Genomic DNA, 23,378 nt, shown 5'->3' on the forward strand with positions numbered 1-23,378 from the left:
TTAGATTCAGTAAAAGGTTTTGATTATCATCTGATGCGCACACACATGGTTGAGAAGGACAGCTGATACAAACGACGATGGTTGAAGGTGCAAATCAAGTGTTGATAGGTCCTCAACACACAAGAACACTCTCTTTGAGTCAAATCGACCTTCCCTCTCATCTCAAGTGCTCAACATATGGATATTTGAATTTTTTAGCTTTTTTCAAGAAGTGAAAGCGCTTCTCGTATGGTAATAGCAACTTGTTTTGGGAGTCGTGGCGTGTACCAAAATGATGTAGGTTACTCTAGGCAACAACAATTGTTTTTTTAAAAAGGTTATGTTTTGCATAATCTTGTTTTTTCATACGTAGTGCTAGTAACAACTCTTCTCTTCTATTAGAAGATATACGCCGCTAGTAACAACTCTTCTCTTCTATTAGAAGATGTTTGGCTATACGTATCACAAAGTTTAAGTTCTCCGCAGCCTTTATTTTTTTTGCCTATAGATACTTGTTTGGTTCTTTCGAATTCTTCAGTTATGCTAGTTGAAGCAGACTTTTTTTAACCTGTAGATATTTACAATGCAAGTTATGCACCACTACTAGGCCGAAAAGATAGAATGCTCGCTTGAGCAGAATTAAATCAACGTTGTTGTGATAATAATAATAATCGCGAAAAGATTGAACATACTTTCCAATTTGAATAGCTCACATAGATTTTTTTTAAATTTTCAATATTTGCTAATCAAGCAATATGTATTCACATATTAGACATTGTCATTAAGTAAGGAATTGAAAAATAAAGCCTCCAACGTGACAACAACTATTCTTAGTCATGCAGCGAAAAAATGGAACAAACATCATGAACACTCTGTTTTTCCTCTTAATAAATGGCCTCAAATCGAAGACACTAAAAAGTTATTGCCGCAAACCCAAGCACACATATTTCTAGAGACCCAACAAAAGTTCAACTTTGCTTTACTGTTTGAGGTCATTGAAATATGCTTTCTACAAAAGTTGAAAATGAAATACTAATGAATATACAAAACGTACTCAAAGTTACATTGTTGATCAAAACAAAACAAAAAGAATATCAATAAGAAAATAATTGATGATAATACCTTGTGTGTTTAGTGCTCCAAGTCTTAAACAATAGTCCCATAATTACTAAGACAAAATAAATTGACTTTCTTCTCAAATTGACTTCGCTTAGTTTGCTGATAAAGATAATCCCGCTACAACCTGAAAAGGAAAATGACAACATGAAACTTCAAATAAGTTAAGCGAGGCATATTATCAAACAACTTGGATGCATAATAAACTTTAAATTTATGTCATCTTTGATAGCTTAGATTTTTGTCAAGACATCTAACATTACACTAATTAATTAGTTACAAAAGACAACATTCATCAAAGATAATACATGTGCAAATCGGAATTACAAACACGCATGTAGAAATATTAGCTAGAAACTATATACACAACTAAAATACCCATATCAAATTGTGATTAATTCTTCATAATAAAGCAATACTAAGAAAATCCAATCTATATTCCTCAAAGTAAGGTTGAAAATGAAATAATTGAAGTGAGCAATATGATAGAAACTGGGAAGAACAAAAGCAAGACAAACATAATAGCGAAGCATAGTTAGAATTCATCCTAATTCTCTTAAAATCGTCGGTGAGTGAGAGATTCAGAGAGTATAGAGTTCAATATTTCTCCCAGGGAAAAACAAACGTAGAAGAAAGGGAATAATATGACGAAGGACGAATAATACCGTCTATAAGGAGAATGGAGATCAGATAACATTGGAGATATTGTAGATGAAAGAAGGAAGATAAATAAATTTATCTGACGAAGAGAAAATCACCCGTACACGTAGAAAAAGAAAGAGAAATACACATGTTCATTCAATGATTAAAAAGAGCAAGTTGATAGTACAATTTACAATACTCTTGTGTAGTGTTCGTACACACAATGTGCCATTTCTAAATATTAGTAATATATATATATATATCTTTGGTATCATTAAAGTTTCTTGTTTAGAAATTACTCATTATTCAATGATACTATAAGAGTATTGTTAAGTCCTCCAATGGAGGTTTTGTGAGTCTAAGAGGAAGAAGACCAACAGTGAAAAAATAAAATTGTGTATTGTATTGAATGAATCAGTTACAGAGTATGCTATAGAATATATATACAAGTGTTTTTCTTCACTCCACTGATCNGTGGGGTATGAATATAAAGGGTTATATATTTATAATTTTTTTGCTTTTATGAGATATTTGCTTAGTTTCCCAATAATATAAGGTCATATTATCTCATTCTATTTTTTATAAAATAATTTATATTTATTCTTTATATTTTAGATTTAATCCATCACACATAAATTAAAACGGAATGAGTAAATACGTAATACTCTAATCACATGCAACCCACTTTAAAAGATCAAGGACCGTTCTAAAATACTTAAAACTATAAGGACAAAGTGTAAACATTTACAAAACTGTAAGGATGAAAAAGCACAATTTACTCTTCACACAGTCCGAAGCTCCGATCTGTACTTCCATCTGTCCTCTTTTTTCTTCCGCCGTTCCGTTCTCCTCAGTCGTAGCAGACTTCGGAGAGGTCACTTCCGGAAAAGGAAAAAAAGTACACAAAAATCAAACCGAAATTCATCTGCTTATACTGAAATTGAGGAGATTTAGAAAAGAGAAATGGCTCTAACGAGTGTGAAAATGACGGAGGAAGTGTGGTTAACATGTCTCAGTCATGCATTGTCTACAGAAACAGAAGAGATAATGGGGCTTCTCCTCGGTGATACTCAGGTTTTAATTTTTATATTTTTTTTCATTTTTTCTGAAGGAAGTTTTGGTTGTTAGGGTTTTCGGTTGTTATAAACCCTATCTATCATCCAGGACAGCCATAATTGTTGAATGATGATAGTAGCTTTATGTCAATATTAGGTATAAATTTTTTGGGAATTCTTTCTTTTGTAGATATTTGCTAATTGGGGTTCCATTTTTGTTTACATTTTCTAAAAATAATCTTAGAATTATTGGATGATAGGTTTGGAAATGGTATAGGATTTCCTCAAAAACTTTTGTTTCTTTGAGAAATTGATATTATTGCTTAAAGGCAGCACTTTTAAGTTGTTGTTAGATTTGACATTCCTTATGTTTCAGCTATTATTGATGTTTGCTAAATTCGTAATGTACTTTCTGTTAAATTTCCTGGAATTCAAGATTGGATGCCATATCTGGAAATGGTAAAAAGAGATTTTGGAGAAAAAACAAACTTCTTTGCCTTGAGAGATTAATATTGTTGCATAAAGGTAGTAACTTTAGTCAGTGTTGGATTTGCCTTTCGTTAAATTCCAATCATGATTAATGTTTGACAAGAGTTGCCCTGCACTGGGGTTGGGCGGAATGATATAGAGGATCTGTATATCTGTCCTTACTACAGTAACTAGTTTGGAACTGAGTAATTGATATGATATTATGAATATACGTTCAGTTTGATAAACAGAGCTGGTTTAGGCGGTAGTGGTGGTTTGAACTGCCATATTTTTATTCTATAAAAAGGCAAAGGGGTTCTGAACTGCGCCTTAACAAGCTGATGCATATTTATGCCTTCTATGTGCTATTGAGTCTTGATATTACAGTACGCAGTCCTTTTTACTTTTAAATAGTGCATTGAGAGAAAAGATTCTCAAGATATTGTCTTTACTAAACTTGCAATATCTATGCTTCATAATATCTTGATCAAAAGAATGTCAGCTGTATGAACTAAGGGTTCGTTTGGTAGAGTGTATAAAAATAACAAAATAGAGTGTATTAGTAATGCTTGCATTAATTATAAATAGATTATTTTTATGCATGTTTGGTTTTGTATATTAAAAAAACATGCATTGCATAAAAATATTTATTTACAAAAATATCCTCCACAATTATAGTGGAAAAGATGTAAAAGGGGTTTTGATGGGTAATTGGGTTAAANGTTCAGTTTGATATTCAGAGTTGGTTTAGGCGGTAGTGGTGGTTTGAACTGCCATATTTTTATTCTATAAAAAGGCGAAGGGGTTCTGAACTGCACCTTAACAAGCTGATGCATATTTATGCCTTCTATGTGCTATTGAGTCAGTCCTTTTTACTTTTAAATAGGGCGTTGAGAGAAAAGATTCTCAAGATCTTGTCTTTACTAAACTAGCAATAGCTATGCTTCATAATAGCTTGATCAAAAGAATGTCAGCTGTATAAACTAAGGGTTCGTTTGGTAGAGTGTATAAAAATAATGCAAAATAGAATGTATTAGTAATGCTTGTATTAGTTATGCTTGCATTAATTATAAATAGATTATTTTTATGCATGTTTGGTTTTGTATATTAAAAAAACATGCATTGCATAAAAATATTTATTTACAAAAATATCCTCCACAATTATAGTGGAAAAGATGTAAAAGGGGTTTTGATGGGTAATTGGGTTAAACTCTTTAACCATGCTAATGCATGTATTAAATCCCTTTGCATTACTAGTACCTAAAAATCTATGGTATTGGTAATACACTCCTCAATACACAATAGTGTATAACTAATGCAAACATTAATTATATATAGCATGAAAAAATGTACCAAACAAGGTAATACTAATACATAAAGCTAATGCTTGTATTATTTTTGCTAATACACTCTACTAAACAACCCTTAAGTGTATAGTCTAGTGGTCAATAAAGTTGGAAGTTACCATAGAGTTAGGGTTCAAATCCCAATAGAGACAAAGTTCTAGGTGATTTTTCTCCATCTAAGTTAGATTAATTGAGGTACACAAGCTGGGTTGGATTCACCGTTATAAAAAAAGGTTAATACTTTAATAATCGTGGGAAGTACATGTCTAATAATCGTGGGAAGTACATGTGTTTATGGGTGGGTTGTAGTATACTTGTGATCTATCGATACATAGAGTAAAGTTACCAGTTTTTTTTAAAAAACATTTGTTCATGGGAGATCATTTCTTTACGTGAGGAGGAAAAGGATTTTGTTTCTATTCGTTAAAACAATATGTTGGTGTCTCTAATAACCTAAAGTCGTGTTTAGTATTCCAATGTCTTAGTTTGACTAGACACCGAGTTTAAGAAATAAAGGAAGATTTTTGAATCTTTTGGTCTTAAATTAAAGATAAACGCCTATCAACAAGAAATGCTCCCAGACACTTTGCTCTGCACTTTTCCTTAGGTGGCTTATAGAGATCCCCTTTGGGTGTCTAGAGCTCCTTCTCCGGTGGTTCTCTGCCATCAGAACCTCTTCCTTTTCTTGCAGGTAGCATTTAGAACATGGAGAACAGATTGTATTTCAGGCAGGGAGGAATGTCTTATGATCTTATAGAATATTTGCTTCAGAGATATGGTTTGAGTGGGTGGAGAGTACTAGGATGTCTATCAGGCGTATGATATTGAGCAGGGGAGATGTATTTGGTTATGCAAAAGATTAAAAGAAGCTTATGAAAGCTGGGGGAAATACATCAAATCATGGAGATGCAGAGACATTTCGACATATATTTATTGCTCCCAAAAGTTCAATAAGTATGATCGATTTATTTCTGATCATTAATTATTATTTCAGAAAATGCATTTAATGAGGGATAAGGGGAATCTGGTAACAAAAGTGGAAAGTTCATTGATAGAAAAGTAGAGAAGAAAAGGAATTTATTACAAAAAGGGAGTTAAATCTCAATACTATTGTTGGGGAGGGGGATTACCAGGGAGATCTGCATAACAGTAAATGGAGCAAGAGAGAAATGAATGTAGCCAGTGAGAACTAAATGCTTATGGCGACTTCAATGTAGATGACAACAACCCGTTCTGCAGATGTCTCATCGGTAGATTTTATTGAGAATGAGGTGCGCCAATTGGAAATGATGTGTGGTTAAGGGCCTAACATACGTGGAAGGAAGCTCGTAATGTTCAGGTGTACAACATGAATGACTCTCTTCGAATTTCAAACTAGAAGGATGATTGAACATGTTATCATGGGTGATTGGAAGACACAAGGTCTGACCTTGTATTTGGAATGGTGGTCGTCAATGATAGGAGCCTTCCTAGATGAAACTAGGTTTGGTTGGCTTTGGATTAGGGTTTTAGGGCTACCATTGCATCTTTGGAACAATAAGGTGATGGAAAATATAGGTGATGAATGTGTGTGTGTGGGGGGGTAGAAACTGAAGAGGACACAAACTTCATAAATCATCTGAGATGGGGCAGAATCAGGACCAAGGGAGAAGATCCCGACGAAGATAGAGATTGTCGATGATGGCCTTATATACTCACGGCCAGTATGGGAGGAGTGGTCAGTGATATATAGATTGATGGAGGCGGAGAAGAGAGCAGATCGAGGTGATAGCGACATACAACTGGATAGTATAGAAGCCGAACCTATGTTGCTAGAATATAGAGACAGTGTTAGAAAGAGGAAAAGGTCCAGAAACAAAGAAAACCTCGGACATCGAGGTTTACAAGGAAGGGGTTCTAGAACTGGGCCCCTGAGCACACTTTAAATCTAATAAAACACAAGCCCATCTCACACAACAATGGGGCCTTTCTAGCATGCCTAAAACTACTTTTTTCACTGAGCTTTTTTCTGATTACATTAACTCAGATTGGGGAGAAACAAAGCATCCTTCTAAGCACTTGATAATGGACTGGGAAGTGGGAACTGGGAATACACATGCAAATGGAAGAAGAAGAAGAACCAAAAATCAGAAATCAGAAATCAGAGAATCAAGGAATCAAGGAGGCTCAGGTAGAGGAATGACTGAAGAAGGAGATGTCATAGCTATTGAAGGAAAGACAAATAGTTACTGTATGAGCAGGGTTGATTCTTCCTTTCTGGAAACTTTTGGGAATCAGTTGGTCACATACAATGAATCAGAACCATTGAGCATAGAAGAAAATCTTATGGAAGAGATGATAGAAAAAGGGCTACAATCTGGATACACCTTAATGTGATCAAATTAGGTCTAGCCTTTGGAGCAGCTATCAAGGGATGTGAATAAGAGGGTTATGCTTATTGCATGAAGCTGGATAAGATGCCTAGAGAGACGCACATGAAAGGGCAAATCCTCAAATAGCAATAACAACACAATTTCAAAAGAGCTCAGGAATCTAATGTTTGATATGAAATTCAAAGATGGTGAACCTAGAACCAGTGAGAGAAGACTAACCATTATGCAAAGATGAGGATAAAGATTGTGTCTTGGCATGTGAGGGGGCTTAATGAGGAAAGAAAGAAGGGGCGGTAAGGAATTTGATTAATCAATGGGGTGCAGATGTGTATATTTTGGTAGAAACAAAGCCAGGGGGAAATATATATAGACTCATTCATAGTATCTGGGATAATAGATGGATGAGAGGTACATTTAGAGACAGATGGTAGCAGGGGTGAATATTTTTTTTTTTTTTTGAGAATGGTAAATTTACTTCTATATATCCAACAGGTATACTACAACAAGTGTAGTCCCCCTTCACAAAAGTTGTCACTTTACAACGTCCTAATGTATCTAATTACAGCCAGTCAATTGCATTAAAAACATCCTCTGTGCTGTCTATAACTACTTGTTTACACCGAAAATAGTAAAGGCCTAAGCAATCTGTCTTGATCTTCTGTATGTTGCTCTTTTTGCCTTCAAAACATCTCTGATTTCACTCTTTCCATATGGTCCACCAAATACATGCTGGAGCCATCTTTTATCTCTCATCCTTTCCTGCATTACCAGCATTAACATCACTGATCCAACTTCTTCGCACCTCTTTGATTCTCCCAGGTTTCACCCACCTGATCTTTCTCTTGTGGATGAACATTTGCCACAGCTGGTCTGTCCATACACAATGTAGAAAGAGATGGTTGACTGTCTCTATTTGTTCTTCGAATAATTATTTTTTGCGGAAATAGTTCTACTGTTTTCTTAGATTTTGTTAGCTCTTTAACTCTAGACCAATCATAGTCATGTTTTAAGTCTCTATATTTTTTTATTTTGTGGCTGGCTCCCGAGTCTTAACTTTTATTATGTAATGGAGCTAGCATATCTATTTTTGTACTCTTTGGATCTGCTTGATGCCGGTAATGAAACAACTTACTTCATCAATTTTTTTTATCTTATGTGACAAGAGAGTTAAGAAAGGGGAAATGGTAGAACATGGCAACCAAAGCATAACAAGTAAAATGTCATGGGAAAATTCTAATTTCTTTTGGTTTATACAGCAGTATATGCTGATTGTAAAAGGGTGGAAAGAAGAGGAAACAAATACGTTGGTATGCTTCTGGGCAGTGAAGACAAAACTGTGAAAATTTGGTATGGAATTATAGGAAATAGAAAAGAGGCTGGCTAGGTGGAAGACATAGTACATAACACTGGAAAGGAGGCTCATACTTATCAACTATGTACTTGATGCACTTCCTATGTACGTAATGCCTTTATTTCCCCTTCCTTCCAAATTTATGAAAAAGTTGGACATATTTAGGAGGGATTTCTTGTGGCATGGGGGTAAAAAAGGATACAATCTAGTCAATTAGCACACAAAACAACAATGCAGAGTAGAGAGCAGGATGGTTTGGGCATCATAAATCTGAGAGCAGAACAAGAACAATAGCTTATTAATGAAACGGCTCTGGAGATACAATATGGAGGAACATGCATTATGGAAGGAGGTGATTGTGCACAAGTTTAGTAAACTCAACCCATGGTGTACCAATGTGAGCACTAATACTTATGGGTTTGGAGTCTAGAAGACCATTAGAGCCTTGTGGCCCAATGTAGAAAGGAAGTTGCAAACGATAGTTGGAGATGGAAAAAGAATAAAATTCTTGAAGGATGCTTGGAAGGAGCAAAGTCCTTTTATAGAGATTTTCCCAGACCTGTTTATTCTAAGCAACAACCTAGATGGTATTATTTATGATACTCTGATTGCATAGGGCTGGAACTTATCCTTCAGGAGATTGCTAAATGACCGGGAGATTGATAGAGTGGCTAATCTACTAAGTAGGATTGATGATTTCAGTGGCACTGTTGCTGAACCAGATACATTAAGATGGAAACACAATATTGATGGGTAATTCTTTGTTTAAAGGGTTTATAGAATAGAGGGCAACCAAAAATATGGAGAAACTTATGGAAGAGTCCAGCTCCAACCAAGGTAAAATGTTTTACCTGGTTGGTGGTTAAAAGAGCATGCCTGATGCAAGAAGTTTTGAAGAAATAGGGGGCCATCATAGTGTCGAGGTGCTTCTCATGCAATGAGACAGATGAAACAAATAGCCATATGTTTTTGCAATGCACTTTTACTATACAACTTTGGTTGTTATTTTTCGACGTAACAAAGACAGGTTGGTCTATGCCTTAGCATATGGCAGATTTGCTTCGCTGCTGGATGATGAGGCAACAAAGGTCAAAAGAAGCAGTGGAGGATCATACCACAATGCATCTGATGAACAGTTTGGAGAGAGAAACTAGAGGTGTTTTTTGAAGATAGATCCAATTCCATTCAAAAAGTTAAATGGAATTGTATAATATCTTTCTACTTCTGGTGTAAGAAGTAGGTTTAGAGGATATAGATCATTTTGTAGATTTATTAAGATCTATTCAAGTATCTTTGTTTCTCTTTGTTTTTTTAATCTAACATTTTTTGATGGTGTTCATCATGTCCTCAATGCTGAGGAATTACACCTTTACCAATTTCAAAAACCAATTAAAGATATGTGGTCTTTTAAATCTTTTGGTGTTAAACTTAGGATGTTGGAATTGGAAAACTTGCTAAATAAAGAAAGAGACTCTTTTTGTGACAAACCAGAAAGGAAAGTACGACACTTTTATTGGGACGGAGGAAGTAGCTATTTTGGTATATGCCCACGTCCTTCTGCCTTTGTGGAAACGTTTGGACTTTGAATTTGGTTTGTCAGGTTAAAGTTTAGGCATTAACTTGCAAGGCATTCAGTATGTAATATGTATTGAGTTTTCTTCACTGATCAGGAAAGAAAAATAACTTAGTAAGTCAAAGTTATATTTAATACTCCAGCTATTTTGGTAGATATGCAGGTGTATCTTCGATGGTCCATATTTAACCTCGTCCTTGCATGATGTGTCCCAGCAGTGTGCAACAAACTCTGATTTTTGCTTGTCATGCTATAGTTTAGACTTTTTCTTGCTAAACGTTCTGTATACAGTTTAGGTTTCCTTATTGATCAAGAAAAAGAATAAAATCATATATTTCTTTCCTTGATTTTTACATGCTATTGATGATGGCTATCCTACTAAACCATTTCCACGTGCAAAAGTAATATTTGTGCTGTTTCAATTCGCAGCAGTCAAAACATGGTAGTGTGACTGCACTTATATGGGGAGCACTGCCACAGCCACGTTGTGACAGGAGGAAGGATCGTGTTGAGACCAATCCTGAGCAGCTAACTGCTGCATCAGTCAAGGCTGAGATATCCTTTTTGATCCGTGACAAATAGTGATTTTTTTTCACTGCCCTTACCCCTCTAATAGTTGCAACATAGAGCAGTATCATATAGTGACTGGTAAAATAATTTCTTTGTACTGTTACCTTTGTCAAAAAAATAAATAATTTCTTTGCAAAATAATTTTTTTCTTCTAATTGCTTCAAAGATCGCTTTTGGTAAATTTGCTGCCAAATGAGAAACAATTTTAGTGTTCATAAACTTCGATCTTTTTCTTCATAACATGAAGCAATTTGAATGACACTTCATGCAATGGGTTCTTCCTTCGTTTCCACAAATGTTTTCTTCCTAATATTAACATGTCAAATTTATCAGCAAAACTTGATTTCTTTTCCTTCTGATGAATTTGGGGCACATGTCAAATAACTTCTGTGGTATCATGTATTAGGATTATCTGTGCAAACCTTTTTTTTTAAATCGCAGAGTGCATGACATGCTTAATAGTATATGTAGAGCTTGACTTAACCATATTTTATGACATGCTATGGCTTTCTTGGCTTCGATAGCAGTTGGCGAAAAGAGATCTTTTCTCCCGTTTGAACTATGGTTTCATACAACTTAACCTGTTGGTTGAGTTCGTTGCTTGATGTATTCAAATGTATATGATTGGATTGTGGTTGTGATAATGCAGTTTCGTCTGGAAAATTGTATGCTGGATTTGTTAGTTTAACTTTTTTTAGCACAGAATGACCCTGGCAACAGGAAGAACAACAAGAGTGATTGGCTGGTACCATTCACATCCCCACATTACGGTTCTCCCTTCCCATGTTGGTAGGTATTAAGTGCCTCTATGAGCACCTTCTGCTTAATAGTTTAGTCCCATTACATTTGAGTAACCAAAGATGGTCTTTCCGCCTGACTGTTGGTATTTTCTTTTGTACTAGTCCCATCATAGTAGTTGTTTCGGTATTTGGAATTTTGAATTTTGAACATAATACTTGATCTTTGGGTTGCATACAACATAATAAAAATAAGCACGTCAGCGGTAAATGTGACATAAATCAAGCTTGACTAGCACTTAAAAAAGCTAATTCAATCAAGAATATGAAGTAAAACCAACGTTTTATACTTGAACCTTACTATAGACTAGAAACACAAATTAGCCACATATATACAGAAGCGTTGTGTTTTACCAGTCTTTTTGTTTTTGTACAGAATTCAAAATTTGTAATCCTCAGATGGGGCCAGGTTTCTATTTCTGTGCTTATAATCCAATACTTACACAGTTCAAATTAAGTGACTACAAATGAAATCCCTGAAATGTCCACTGAGTGTCGTTTTTTTTTCTTCCGATTCCAAGTTCTCTTTCTTTCCCAGCAATGTCCACTTTTACTTTCTGCTACAACTAGAGTTTTGTGCTTGCTTGTATGACTGTTTTTGCCTCCATCCTTCCCGTCATGGAATTGATTTATTTTTCCAAATGTTTCATTATCCATCTATTTAATTAGGTTATGTCTACTGGTGAAGTGGAAGGTTTAGATGGAGAAATTTTACCATTCAAAATCAATATGCGAGCTAAGTAGATATATGTTCCAAAACACAAAAGCAACTCATTTGGTGATTGATTTGTTTGGCTTGTCTTTTAATTTTCTCTTGTGCAGAATTGGCTTCTCATAAACTGTCTGGCCAATAGACTGTTGGGCAATTGTCTGCTCCTCTAAAAGTCAGCATTCTTCTATGAATTTGGAACATTGAATAAGGCCTATAAATTAGACAAAACCTTGACTAAGACCTAAACTGAACAAAGATAACATTAACTTTCTCTAGAATAGGTGGTTATATAGAAAACTGAAATGCAGGGTAGGACTGCGTACAATAGAACCAATTTGGTCCTGTCCAGAACCCACTTATAGTGGGAACTTCCAATTTCCAAATACCATTTTCAACTTGAAAACAAATATTACTTTTTTTCAAATTTCACAATTTTTATGTCCAAACACCTACTTAGTGCACTGGAATGTCCTTTTAAATCCTTTTGCATTCTCCTAAGTTTCATCTGACTGTAGTTCTGTGATTCATTGATAGTTTGGTCTTCACCAACTTATAGAGATGACTACATGTTTTGTGGAGGTTATTTTGGGTTAAGTCCGGTCATAGTTTATTCTCGTTTCAGCTTAATACCTGTGTTTTCACTAGTTGCCTTTTTCTCAGTCCATGAAAATCATAACATGTTATGTAAAATCATGCAGATGTCCGCACTCAAGCCATGTATCAACTTCTGGATGCTGGGTTTATTGGGTTGATATTTTCATGTTTTAGTGAAGATGCACAGAAGGTAGTGTAAGATTGTTTGGAATCAAGTAGATCAGTACTAGTATAATGTCTTGACCAGTGCATATTTAAAAACTGTAGATCACCACAAGCATAATGTCTTGGCCAGTGCATGCCTACAAACTATTTGCTAATATTTCAGGTCGGGAGAATCCAAGTTATTGCATTTCAGTCCTTGGATGGAAAGCAGCAGAATCACATGTTGTTGAGGCCTATTTCCCTTTCCCCTGTACATAAAAATTCTGTAATAGACCTTGAATCGCCTTTAAGTTCCGCAGACACATCTAGAGCTGGTTCAAAAATTGAGATTCTTGAACAAGATACTGGTGATTCAAGAGCTTCTGCCTTAGCTTCTAAGGTATGTTTAGTGGTTTCATAATTTCAATAAAGCATGTTAGTTGTTACTTACCATTTCAAAATCAATTAATTGTAAAGCATGGTAGTTATAGTGTTTTACTGGAATTCAAGAGGCTGCTGGCCATTTTGGCAAACAGGTTTAAAAGATATACACTGATTTTTTCAATGGATCAAATTTGTTGCTGTATGACTTTGCCTTTGGCATGCGAAGCTACTTGTGGATCTGCAGTGTTATGAACATACACTTCTCTCGGGAAGAATAAGTGTGAAGGGAAAAATTGTGGGCTTTATGATTCTTTCTCTTCTGCTGGTTATGTATTCTTTTTCTTTTAAAGTTTCGGGGGACAAGGTGTGAGGTAGGTTGGGGTTCGGTAATTTTTTATTAAACTTGGTTGATGGATTGGTTTTGATTGGTTAGAATGGGGATGATCTATGTACTTGGTGGATTCCCTTGCTAATACTGATAGCTGAGTTGGAGAAAACTGTCGTGCTTGTTGTTGTTGTTGTTGTATGATTGAGGATCTGAACTTTTTTCACTCCTCTCTCTTTTTAGCCCTGGACTTCTTCTGTACTCATGATAATCTTAACTGATTGGTTAGGGTGGGACAAGATCCACGGACTTGGGCAATTTCTTTGCTAATGTTGATAATAGAGTTGGAGAAAACCTTCACGCCAACAGTCTTAGTAATGCAGTCATTGATGTAGATCCAATGGACATGTCAGAAAGTATGCAGGAAGCAATGCATCGATCGAATCTGGAGATGAGGTACATTTGAGTATGTATTTGATTACTTAATATGATTTGAACTGTTTTTTCTGACTACGTAAAAAAGCAATTTTGGAATTCTCTCTATGGTGCTGGTCTGGAAGGAAATTAGATAAGGAAGTCATAAGTGTATGGTTCTAATACTTGTCCAGCCCCACTACTATACCTTTTTTACTTTCGGGTTATTTGGAATGAAGGAATTTGGGTGGTTTGAAAGAAAGACAGAGCCAACACACATGATTAAATACAAATATTTGTCTTCTTTTTGGCCTTTTGGTGTAAATTGCTAAAGGTATACGACATAGATAGGTTGATGGATTCGCTCAACTGCATGCACTTGTAATAGTTCTGAGTTTTCGGTTGTGCATATTGACACCTTCTTTTTGCAGTTTACACCAATAAATTTGTTTACCTATCAGAAAAAAAAGATTTTGCTGTAACCAAGTATCAAGACCCTTCAATGAAGTAGATCACTAAATTTTTAAATTTTTTTTTTAGCAGCTCATCATTTATTATTAGCACCATTGACTATTGTTAACAAAGTACCTCACTCAACTTCAAAAGTTAGCTGAAGTTGTGAGGATTATAACCCGTACCCTGCACACGTAGAGCTGGACATCTGGTGTTTGGATAGCCTCACATGCAGACAACACTGGTGACCTAAAATCATGGACAAGTTTGGCTCTGAGATAATGTTAAGAAAATGACGTTGAGTATGATTCAATCCAAAAGCTTGTTCATGAGGTGAGAATTGTCAAGATCATATAAAGAGACCACATTGTATACCCTCGAGCAATGTGGGTTTTTAAGAACTAGAACCTCTGAGTATCTTATGTGCTAAAAACCTAACAAGTTGCTTTGCTGGAGGAGTGTCAGATAGATAATTAGCTTAACCTGCAGTTGAGGAGGGGATGGTGTGCAAGTGGGTAACTGCATAAAATTAGATGAACAAAATTTCTACCTGACATGTTTTTGCAGAATCTTGGGCAACTGCAAGTGTTAGACTCAAGAGTATTTTTTAATTTTGAGATAATGCGAAGTTGCTTGTACACTGAAGTTTATTTAACCCCTACCGCACCCAAAAAAAAGAAAAAAAAAAAAGAAAGAGAAGCTTTTGTTGTTTAATAAAGTCTCTCGTTGAGAAAATGTTGTTCGTCTATAGTGGTATCTATAATGAATAGTCAAACAGTCAAAGCTGTTTAATTCACCTCTCCCTTTGACTCAATGAATTTCTATGTTTTCTGCTATTTGCTTGTTATTCAAATTACTGATTCAACCCTTCTGAAGCATGATAAATGCTTGGCTTAATCTATAAATATTTTTGGTTGGTGACAGTGGTGCAGAATATGTCAGAAAGGAAATCCCTCTTCTTGTTCTGCCATCCTCATCTCTTTTCAATCTTGATGCACCTTTGAACTCATTCACGGATCTGCAACGGGTATTATTTGAAGAAGAACGAACTGCGTATAATCAGGCTGTTGTAACAAATATGAGGTGGTCGAACTTAATGTGTGCTTATTGCTTGCTTTGCATATATGTGCTTTTTAACTGCTATAATAATTTGGGATGTCTTTCTGCAGGGAAACAAAAGTGCACCCGCTCACTTTCATTCATCACACATCTACATATCAGGCTTCTATGTGCAAATTAATGGAGTATTGGTAAATGAGCTCACTCTTTGACGTCTGTCTTAGAACTCAGTTTTTCTTTGTGGTTGTGATATATTTATCACCACTTTGTTCTGTATCGCAGCTTAAGTCCCGCCATCAGTTCCCTCCAGGACCAGTTGAGAGAGAATGAAATTCGGGTATGAATGCTTATTTATCTTCCAATCTTCATCTATTGTACTTCTTTCTTCAGATTTTACCTTCCATTGAATTAGTAGACCTTGGAGTTGATATTTAGACTCTCGTCATGTACAAATGTTTTCGATTTCTTGAGATGTTTCAACTTCTTTTGTCTAGCTTTGGTTTTGTGAAATATGTCATGGACTATCTTGGTATCCCATCAGAACTGCTCAACCACCCTTACTTTGTGTGCCCCTATGCTTGTTAGGGAAGTCTCGAGTTGCTCAAAGGTAGTATTGAGACTTGAGTACAACTTTGGCATAGTAATCCTCAAAAGTTTGTGTATTTACGAGATCAGTATTGCATAACTAGTTGGCCTTCCATTTTTAGAAAGTCTATTGAAAGGGAAAAAGATCCGTACTAAAGGTTATTCCAGTTGTACTTCCCATTGGCTTGCATTCACACATTAGCTGATTGGGCACGAATTATGCATCTTTTAGTAGTAATATTTTACATGATTTGATGGCTGAATAGTTTTATCTGCTTTTGCTGGAACAGCTAAAGATGCTAAGTGAAGAAGCCAAAGTTTTGGAAACTGAGACTATAAGAGGGGAACCAAATACAAGTTCTCCTCGTCGAGGTAGTGCTTCATTGGGTCAAAGAGACTTGTACAGTCCAACCGAGTTAAGAAGTGTTTCTGGTTCAAGTAGTAGGAGCAGAAAAGCACCCTAATGAAGTAGCAAGGTCGATCTTACCTATGCAAAGTGTATAGTAGGGGTTTATTTTGTTATCTCACCTTGTTGTGACTGCTTCTGGTCCCTTTTGGTGCTTAATATGATGCCAAGTTTTGGTTATTTTCGAGTTTGTACAAGGCAAATTTACTGCAATGGTTCTGGCTTTAGAGCCAGAATTCAATGAGATGGTGTATTGGAATTTAGAAAATTATGAAATGCAAACCAGAACAACTAGTAGACAACCTCAGTGATCTTTGCTCTTTATAACCCCCCACCCCTCCCCAAACCAACCCTTGTCATTTGTTCTGTGTGAAAAAAGCAAACAGCTTTAATTAATACAGGATGTGTATTATGATTTTGGTCACATAAAAATGGTCTTTTTCTTCAGAAATGAACCAGAAAGTTTCATGTTTACAATGCTGTGAAGGAAATTAGTTGTAATTATTTGATACACAACTTCATTGAAATTTATTTACACAACCTGCTGCAAATGCTTTGTCCAAAAGCGTATGAAACTAGTTGTGTAGATTTGATTCATAATTAGGAATTTATTACTTTAATATTCAATAATTCTCTTGTTTGTTCATTTACGTGCAGTCCTCTTACTCGTTGGTGCTAAAATCTCCCAATCCTTCTTTTGCAAGCGTATATCAAGTCACATACCCCTCCATTCCTATTTACTTAATCATGTTTAATTTATCACCTAATTATTAGTACTTGATTTTTTAAAAAATGAACCGTCCCTTTTCCATTATATAGGAGGATAAGATATTTTTGTTTCAATTTTCGTCCTTTCACAAGAAATTTCATTTCCCAAATCCACAAAAATATAAGTATAACAATTTTTTTTACCCAAGAAATTAAAACAGCACGGATGGTAGGTGTTAATTTAATAACAAGAACAACATTTTCTTCAATAAACTTGTATAAAGAAAAAGAGAAATGACAATGCCTATGGTAGGGTGTGTGCTAAACAACAAACCTCATAACAGGATACAACAATAGTAAAAGAAAAAAAAGAGCAAACTATTTATGACTTAAATGTTGGTGTTAGTTGGGTTGTGTTTTGGGTATTCATCAAGGTAATTTGGGATACCACCGGTAGCTGCGTTGTCATTATTTGCTCCTCCAACAGTATTTTTGACAGCATCAGCCGCACCTTGAGCAATATTAGCAGCACCCAAAGCAGCTCCACGAGCCACGCTCACTGCACCTTGAGCTGTTCCTTTTCCAATATCTGCTGCTCCTTGTGCCATGTTCTTCACTTGATTCCCAGTCTTCAATAAACGAACAAATATCCTTAAACTATGTGAAATGAACAAAAATACTCCAAAAATGGCCGTATAACTATATATGAAAGGCATTACTTTATTTACTTCACATAGTTTGCAATCTAGGGTTCAAATTAATCCCTAATTTGCACGTATAATTAATTACCTCTTGAAGGAAGCCTTGGTTCTGGTTATGGATATCAGAAGGCGCGTCTCTTCTTATCTAAAAAAATAGGAAAAAGAGTAGCTTAAATTGAAGAAAATAGAGAGGTTTAAATATGGATCAAACTTCAGTAATTAACAATGTAAAGAGTAATTAATTATTGATCATACCTGATTTTGGCTACTGTTAAAAAGGTTGTCATTACCGTGGCTGGCCATGTTATATATCTTTTTTATACTTTCTCTGTGTTGTGAATAGATGAAATGGATTTGATGTTGGGTGACTAATGTTGTGTGAATTTATAGTGTTGAGGCTCCTCAAATGGTGACCAAAGTACACGCATTTTCCAACACATGGCAACACTATAATAATCTGCGTAAGGGTTACTCCGTTCTATTAATTAGAACGCTTCTACCGGGTAATGAGTTTACCCATATATATTTTTATGACATGACAATAATAAATAAATAAAAATTATTTTTTTAATAAATGAGACATGACAACTATTTTAGAAGTGAAAGAATAGTATATAACATCTCTTAACGATATAGTAACTTGTTTGAAAACGAAACAACTCTTTAATACTCTCTTTTATCCCATAATACTTGTCCATTATTGAGTATGACAATAATGGACTCCTAAATAATTTTAACCGCGTATAATTATAAATAGTAGTAGTATTTTCCACTAAAGTGCCACTAACAGAAGACTGACTCTCATGTCCCTGCGACCGACAGATATTGTTGGACATTTCAAAATAATATAATGGATAACTATTATTGGACATAGGGATATTTTAAAAATAAATGGGAAAAAGGATAAATATATCTCGAACTATCTTAAATGGTATGCAGATACCCTTCGTCATATTTTTGGGACATTGGTGCCCCTCCCGTCTAAAAACTAGAGCATATATGCCCTTCACTCTAATGGAAGACTAAATATGGACACGTGGCGCAATCTTATCCGTCGATAAGTGTCGAATCGATGGATTGACACGTGTATGTCCGTTAATATAAAGGGTATATATGTTCTAGTTTTTGGACGATAGGGGCACCAATGTCCCAAATATATGACGAAGGGTATTTGCATACTATTTACGATAATTCAGGAGTATATTTTTCTTTTTTTCCAAAAAAATAAATTATCTCTTTGGCTTCGTGCCTACCAACCAAATAAGGAAAATCAAAGCTTTCGAAGAAAAAACAAAGAAGCTAACCGTCGAGTGGATATGTGCTCTACACGCGTCATTTAGGAGGGGGACACATGTCGAGGCATTGGCTGAAACGTATCACAATTGTATTTGAAAGTTGAAAGTTGAAACCATGTCGAGCCAATTACTTCATTCCAGTTCAGGCAACCGCATCTTTCTTAGATTTACGCGGGGAGATTATAGTGAAGTGATAAAGTATTTTTTTATTTTAAATTCGAATCTTTATGGAGTTATTGAAATATTTAATTTTCAATATGAAACTTTTCTATTCAAATTCAAATTTAATCTAATTTCTACATCAAACTAGATATAGGATTCCGTGTCAGCATGGGGCCCAATATATATATTTTTTTATTTTAATTTATGTCATATTATGGAATTTGAGAAGTTATTGAAATTTCTATATGATTTTAAAAATATTTTAAATTTTTAGCTATTGTGATTTGTAGTACTTTTTTTTTCAACATAATTTTGAAAATAATATTTATTACTCTGTTTGTTCTAATTTATGTGGCACACGCAAAATTTCAAATATTAACCATTTTTTATATGTCTCTTTAATATATTAAGTTGTTAATTATTGTATTTTATAGTACATTTTGAACCTAATTTCTTAATAATATATGTTATTTGTCATGTCCCAATTTATGTGGCATTAATTGATAGATTTGTTGGAGTCGAGAGATTTATTTTGTTAATTATTGTAATTTATATTTTTTTTTCCATCAATTTCAAACAATATATGTTGTTAATTGATAGAATACTTTTAATGTAATTTTTTTAAAAAAAAATATGTGTGACTGTCCATGTCCCAATTTATGTGNTGGACTCCTAAATAATTTTAACCGCGTATAATTATAAATAGTAGTAGTATTTTCCGCTAAAGTGCCACTAACAGAAGACTGACTCTCATGTCCCTGCGACAGATATTGTTGGACATTTCAAAATAATATAATGGACAACTATTATTGGACATAGGGATATTTTAAAAATAAATGGGAAAAAGGACAAATATATCCCGAACTATCGTAAATGGTATGCAAATACCCTCCGTCATATTTTTGGAACATTGGTGCCCCTCCCGTCTAAAAACTAGAGCATATATGCCCTTCACTCTAACGGAAGACTAAATATGGACATGTGAAGCAATCTTATCCGTCGATAAGTGTCGGATCGATAGATTGACACGTGTATGTCCGTTAATATAAATGGTATATATGCTTTAGCTTTTGGACGATAGGGGCACCAATGTCCCAAATGTATGACGAAGAGTATTTGCATACCATTTACGATAGTTCAGAGTATATTTTTCCTTTTTCCAAAAAGAATAAATTATCTCTTTGGCTTCGTGCCTACCAACCAAATAAGGAAAATCAAAGCTTTCGAAGAAAAAACAAAGAAGCTAACCGTCGAGTGGATATGTGCTCTACACGCGTCATTTAGGAGGGGACACATGTCGAGGCATTGGCTGAAACGTACCACAATTGTATTTGACAGTTGAAAGTTGAAAGTTGAAACCATGTCGAGCCAATTACTTCATTCCAGCTCAGGCAACCGCATCTTTCTTAGATTTACGCGGGGATTATAGTGAAGTGATAAAGTATTTTTTTTATTTTAAATTAGAGATTTTGAATTCGAATCTTTATGGAGTTACTGAAATGTTTAACTTTCAATATGAAACTTTTATATCCAAATTCAAATTTAATCTAATTTCTATATCAAATATAAAATCTACGCTTCTACTCCCTCCGTTTCCAAAACAAAGGTTAGCTCAGCAAAAACCATACATTTATTAAAAGGATAATATTTTAATTTATATAATATAATAAATTAAATATGAATATTATAAAAATATAAGAAGACGTCGTAATTTCATATATTATCCTTATAAAAAGTATATATTCATTGATCTTTTATCAATGAGTAGGATTCTATATAGATAAAATATTGTTAGCGTTAATAAAAATTTATCAAATCAAAAAATGTTTTGTGATTTTTAGAATTGATTGAAAAAATAAGTGTGTCATATAAATTGAGACGAGGGAATGAATATAATAATTTACTAAATCATCACTATTTAATAATTTATAAGATAATCCTTATTTTGGGATACTTTTTTTATTATTATTAAAATTGATACTTATTTTGGAGCAGAAAAAAGTTTTAATAAATAATATTATCTTCACAGACATGTTTATTTTATCGAGCCACTCTCCGAGACAGTGCCCTTATTACTTATTAGAGCTCGTATAATATTTAATTTTACTATATATGTTTTAAAGCATAATCTGAATGCGTGTGTATATATATATTGACTTTTAACTTCATAATATATTTATTTTTTAGTATTTTGAACACTTGAAATCCTCTTTTAATTGTATGGAAAATAAACTATATATATATGTAAAGTTGTGTTGTATGTGTGTAGGAACCACCACCACCTAAAAACATATGATGTAGTCTAATAAGATGTCATACATATATTATATGTAATATTTGTTGTTTTTTTCTATTCAGAAAGTGCTCACTATTAGAAACTTTTGATAGAGTGACATATGCATCTTGTATATAAAATACAAAATGTTAATATATTCGTGATTTTTTAAAAAGTACCATTATAAAGAATTTTAATCTATTATATAAGTATTATATATAATATGTGCGCAAGTATGCACGTACTTTTAATCTATTTAATGTGTATAAATGAACTTCTAGTATGTATAATTCAAAACTTGTTTTAGGTTAAATTTTTTAATCTTAGATGTGATGCTCTTATATTATTCTAATTCTCTTTAGAAATATCTGTAATGGATGGTGTTTAAATTTTTTTCTAGATGTCAAGCTAAGTACTATTAACTCTTTTTTCCCACTAAATTATCTGCTAGTGAAATATAGTAGATTAACCAATTTGAGTGTTGGGATATTTTTTGTTTTGTTATTATAAACGTCTTATTTGAGTATATTTATGTGTATTGCCAATTTTAATGGAATGCTTATTATTTTTCATCAATATAAATATCAGATAACCTGCCTATTAAAAAGCAAACATATATGAAATAACCTATCAATTTTGCTTTCGGTAACATTTGAATTTTAAATATCGTAATTTTGAACACATTTTCATTGATCCCCGGATTCACTAAGGTGACCGATTTATTGGATGAAATATTATTTTTATAAAAAACAAAAATATATATAAAAAATAAAAAGAAAAACTGGACTATCAGCTTGAATTTACTAATATAAAAACAATATATTTAATATAATCTTACAAATAACTAAAAAAGAAAAATAAACAAGTAATTAGGAACAGATGGAGTAAGAATTAGAAGTAGGAGTGTCAATCGTATGGTTCGGTCGATTATTTTTTTAAAATTACACCATCATAATTTTTCGGATATTTTATAATATATAACCAAAATTAGTTTTTTTTTTAAAAGCTATCTCAATTATATCAGTTTCTCTTCGGTATTGGTACGGCTCGGTTAATTTTTCATTTTTTTTTTACTTTTAAAATATCACTCAAAATATACTACTATTAAAATATTTCTTTCGCAAATATGTTCTTGAAGAAACACTTTAATTCTTCACCAAGAAGACAAGAATGTTAAACTTTGTTGCCGTATTGTTTGACCTTAAACATTGTCGTTTGGTGTAAGGGATTAAAAATAATAGTGATGGGATAAGGAAATAGCGATGGGATAATTTTTTTTTATCTTGTTTGGTTGTCATGTTTGGATAACTTATCCCACCATTTATATCATAGTAATGGGATAAGTTATCGCATATACATGGTGAGATAAGTTATCCCATGATAGCTAACCCCATGATAACTTAATAAGAGTGTTTGCATAGGTTTTGTTGTATTGTTTGATAAAATATCTATTACATTATCTTTTAATTTTAAACCTAATCAAGTAAAGACTAATTAAAAAACAAAGACCCAAAGTCGTCTAGTCACAAGAGGCCTAGGACTTAAGTTATATTTATATTTGAAAAATGTTATAAACTATATTTATATATTAAATTTTGACTTATTGTTAATATATAAAATATATGTAGATCATGCAAGGTGATTCGGTTTGGTTCGAGAATTTTTTGGTGTTTTTCATAAATTAAAAAGACCATCTCAATTGTTCGAGACGATTATACACTTAAATAAAAATCTCTAATTTTATTGAAAAAATAACACAAATCGATTTAATTCGATTCGATCGATTTTTCATATTCTTTTGACACTATCCCAGGATGGTATATTAATATAAATGATATACATAAATCTTATCTTACTTTCTTTAGAAAGGTAGGTGAATTATTCATAATAAT

The 23,378-nt window shown here is 33.7% G+C and overlaps 2 protein-coding genes across 3 annotated transcripts; one reads left to right on the forward strand and one right to left on the reverse strand.

Annotated features, from left to right (window-relative positions):
- Positions 1 to 2,510: 2,510 nt before the first annotated feature.
- On the forward strand, positions 2,511 to 16,652 carry LOC125874255 (uncharacterized). 2 transcript variants are annotated; one of them, XM_049555102.1, is made up of 10 exons: positions 2,511 to 2,811; positions 10,332 to 10,457; positions 11,174 to 11,261; positions 12,680 to 12,765; positions 12,904 to 13,119; positions 13,718 to 13,884; positions 15,220 to 15,378; positions 15,465 to 15,545; positions 15,637 to 15,691; positions 16,230 to 16,652. In XM_049555102.1, exons 1-10 carry the CDS (start codon positions 2,701 to 2,703, stop codon positions 16,401 to 16,403), a joined length of 1,263 nt encoding a protein of 420 aa, XP_049411059.1. In that variant the 5' UTR covers positions 2,511 to 2,700; the 3' UTR covers positions 16,404 to 16,652. The 2 variants fall into 2 exon arrangements, with proteins under 2 accessions (XP_049411059.1, XP_049411060.1); XM_049555103.1 differs by having other exon boundaries at positions 10,335 to 10,457.
- Positions 16,653 to 17,235: 583 nt separating this feature from the next.
- On the reverse strand, positions 17,236 to 18,202 carry LOC125874262 (uncharacterized). Its single transcript, XM_049555113.1, has 3 exons — positions 18,010 to 18,202; positions 17,843 to 17,899; positions 17,236 to 17,682 (listed from the first exon to the last, which is right to left on the reverse strand). Exons 1-3 carry the CDS (start codon positions 18,055 to 18,057, stop codon positions 17,443 to 17,445), a joined length of 345 nt encoding a protein of 114 aa, XP_049411070.1. The 5' UTR covers positions 18,058 to 18,202; the 3' UTR covers positions 17,236 to 17,442.
- Positions 18,203 to 23,378: the final 5,176 nt, after the last annotated feature.

Source organism: Solanum stenotomum, chromosome 8 (genome assembly GCF_019186545.1).
Source record: "Solanum stenotomum isolate F172 chromosome 8, ASM1918654v1, whole genome shotgun sequence".
Taxonomy (NCBI): Eukaryota; Viridiplantae; Streptophyta; class Magnoliopsida; order Solanales; family Solanaceae; genus Solanum; species Solanum stenotomum.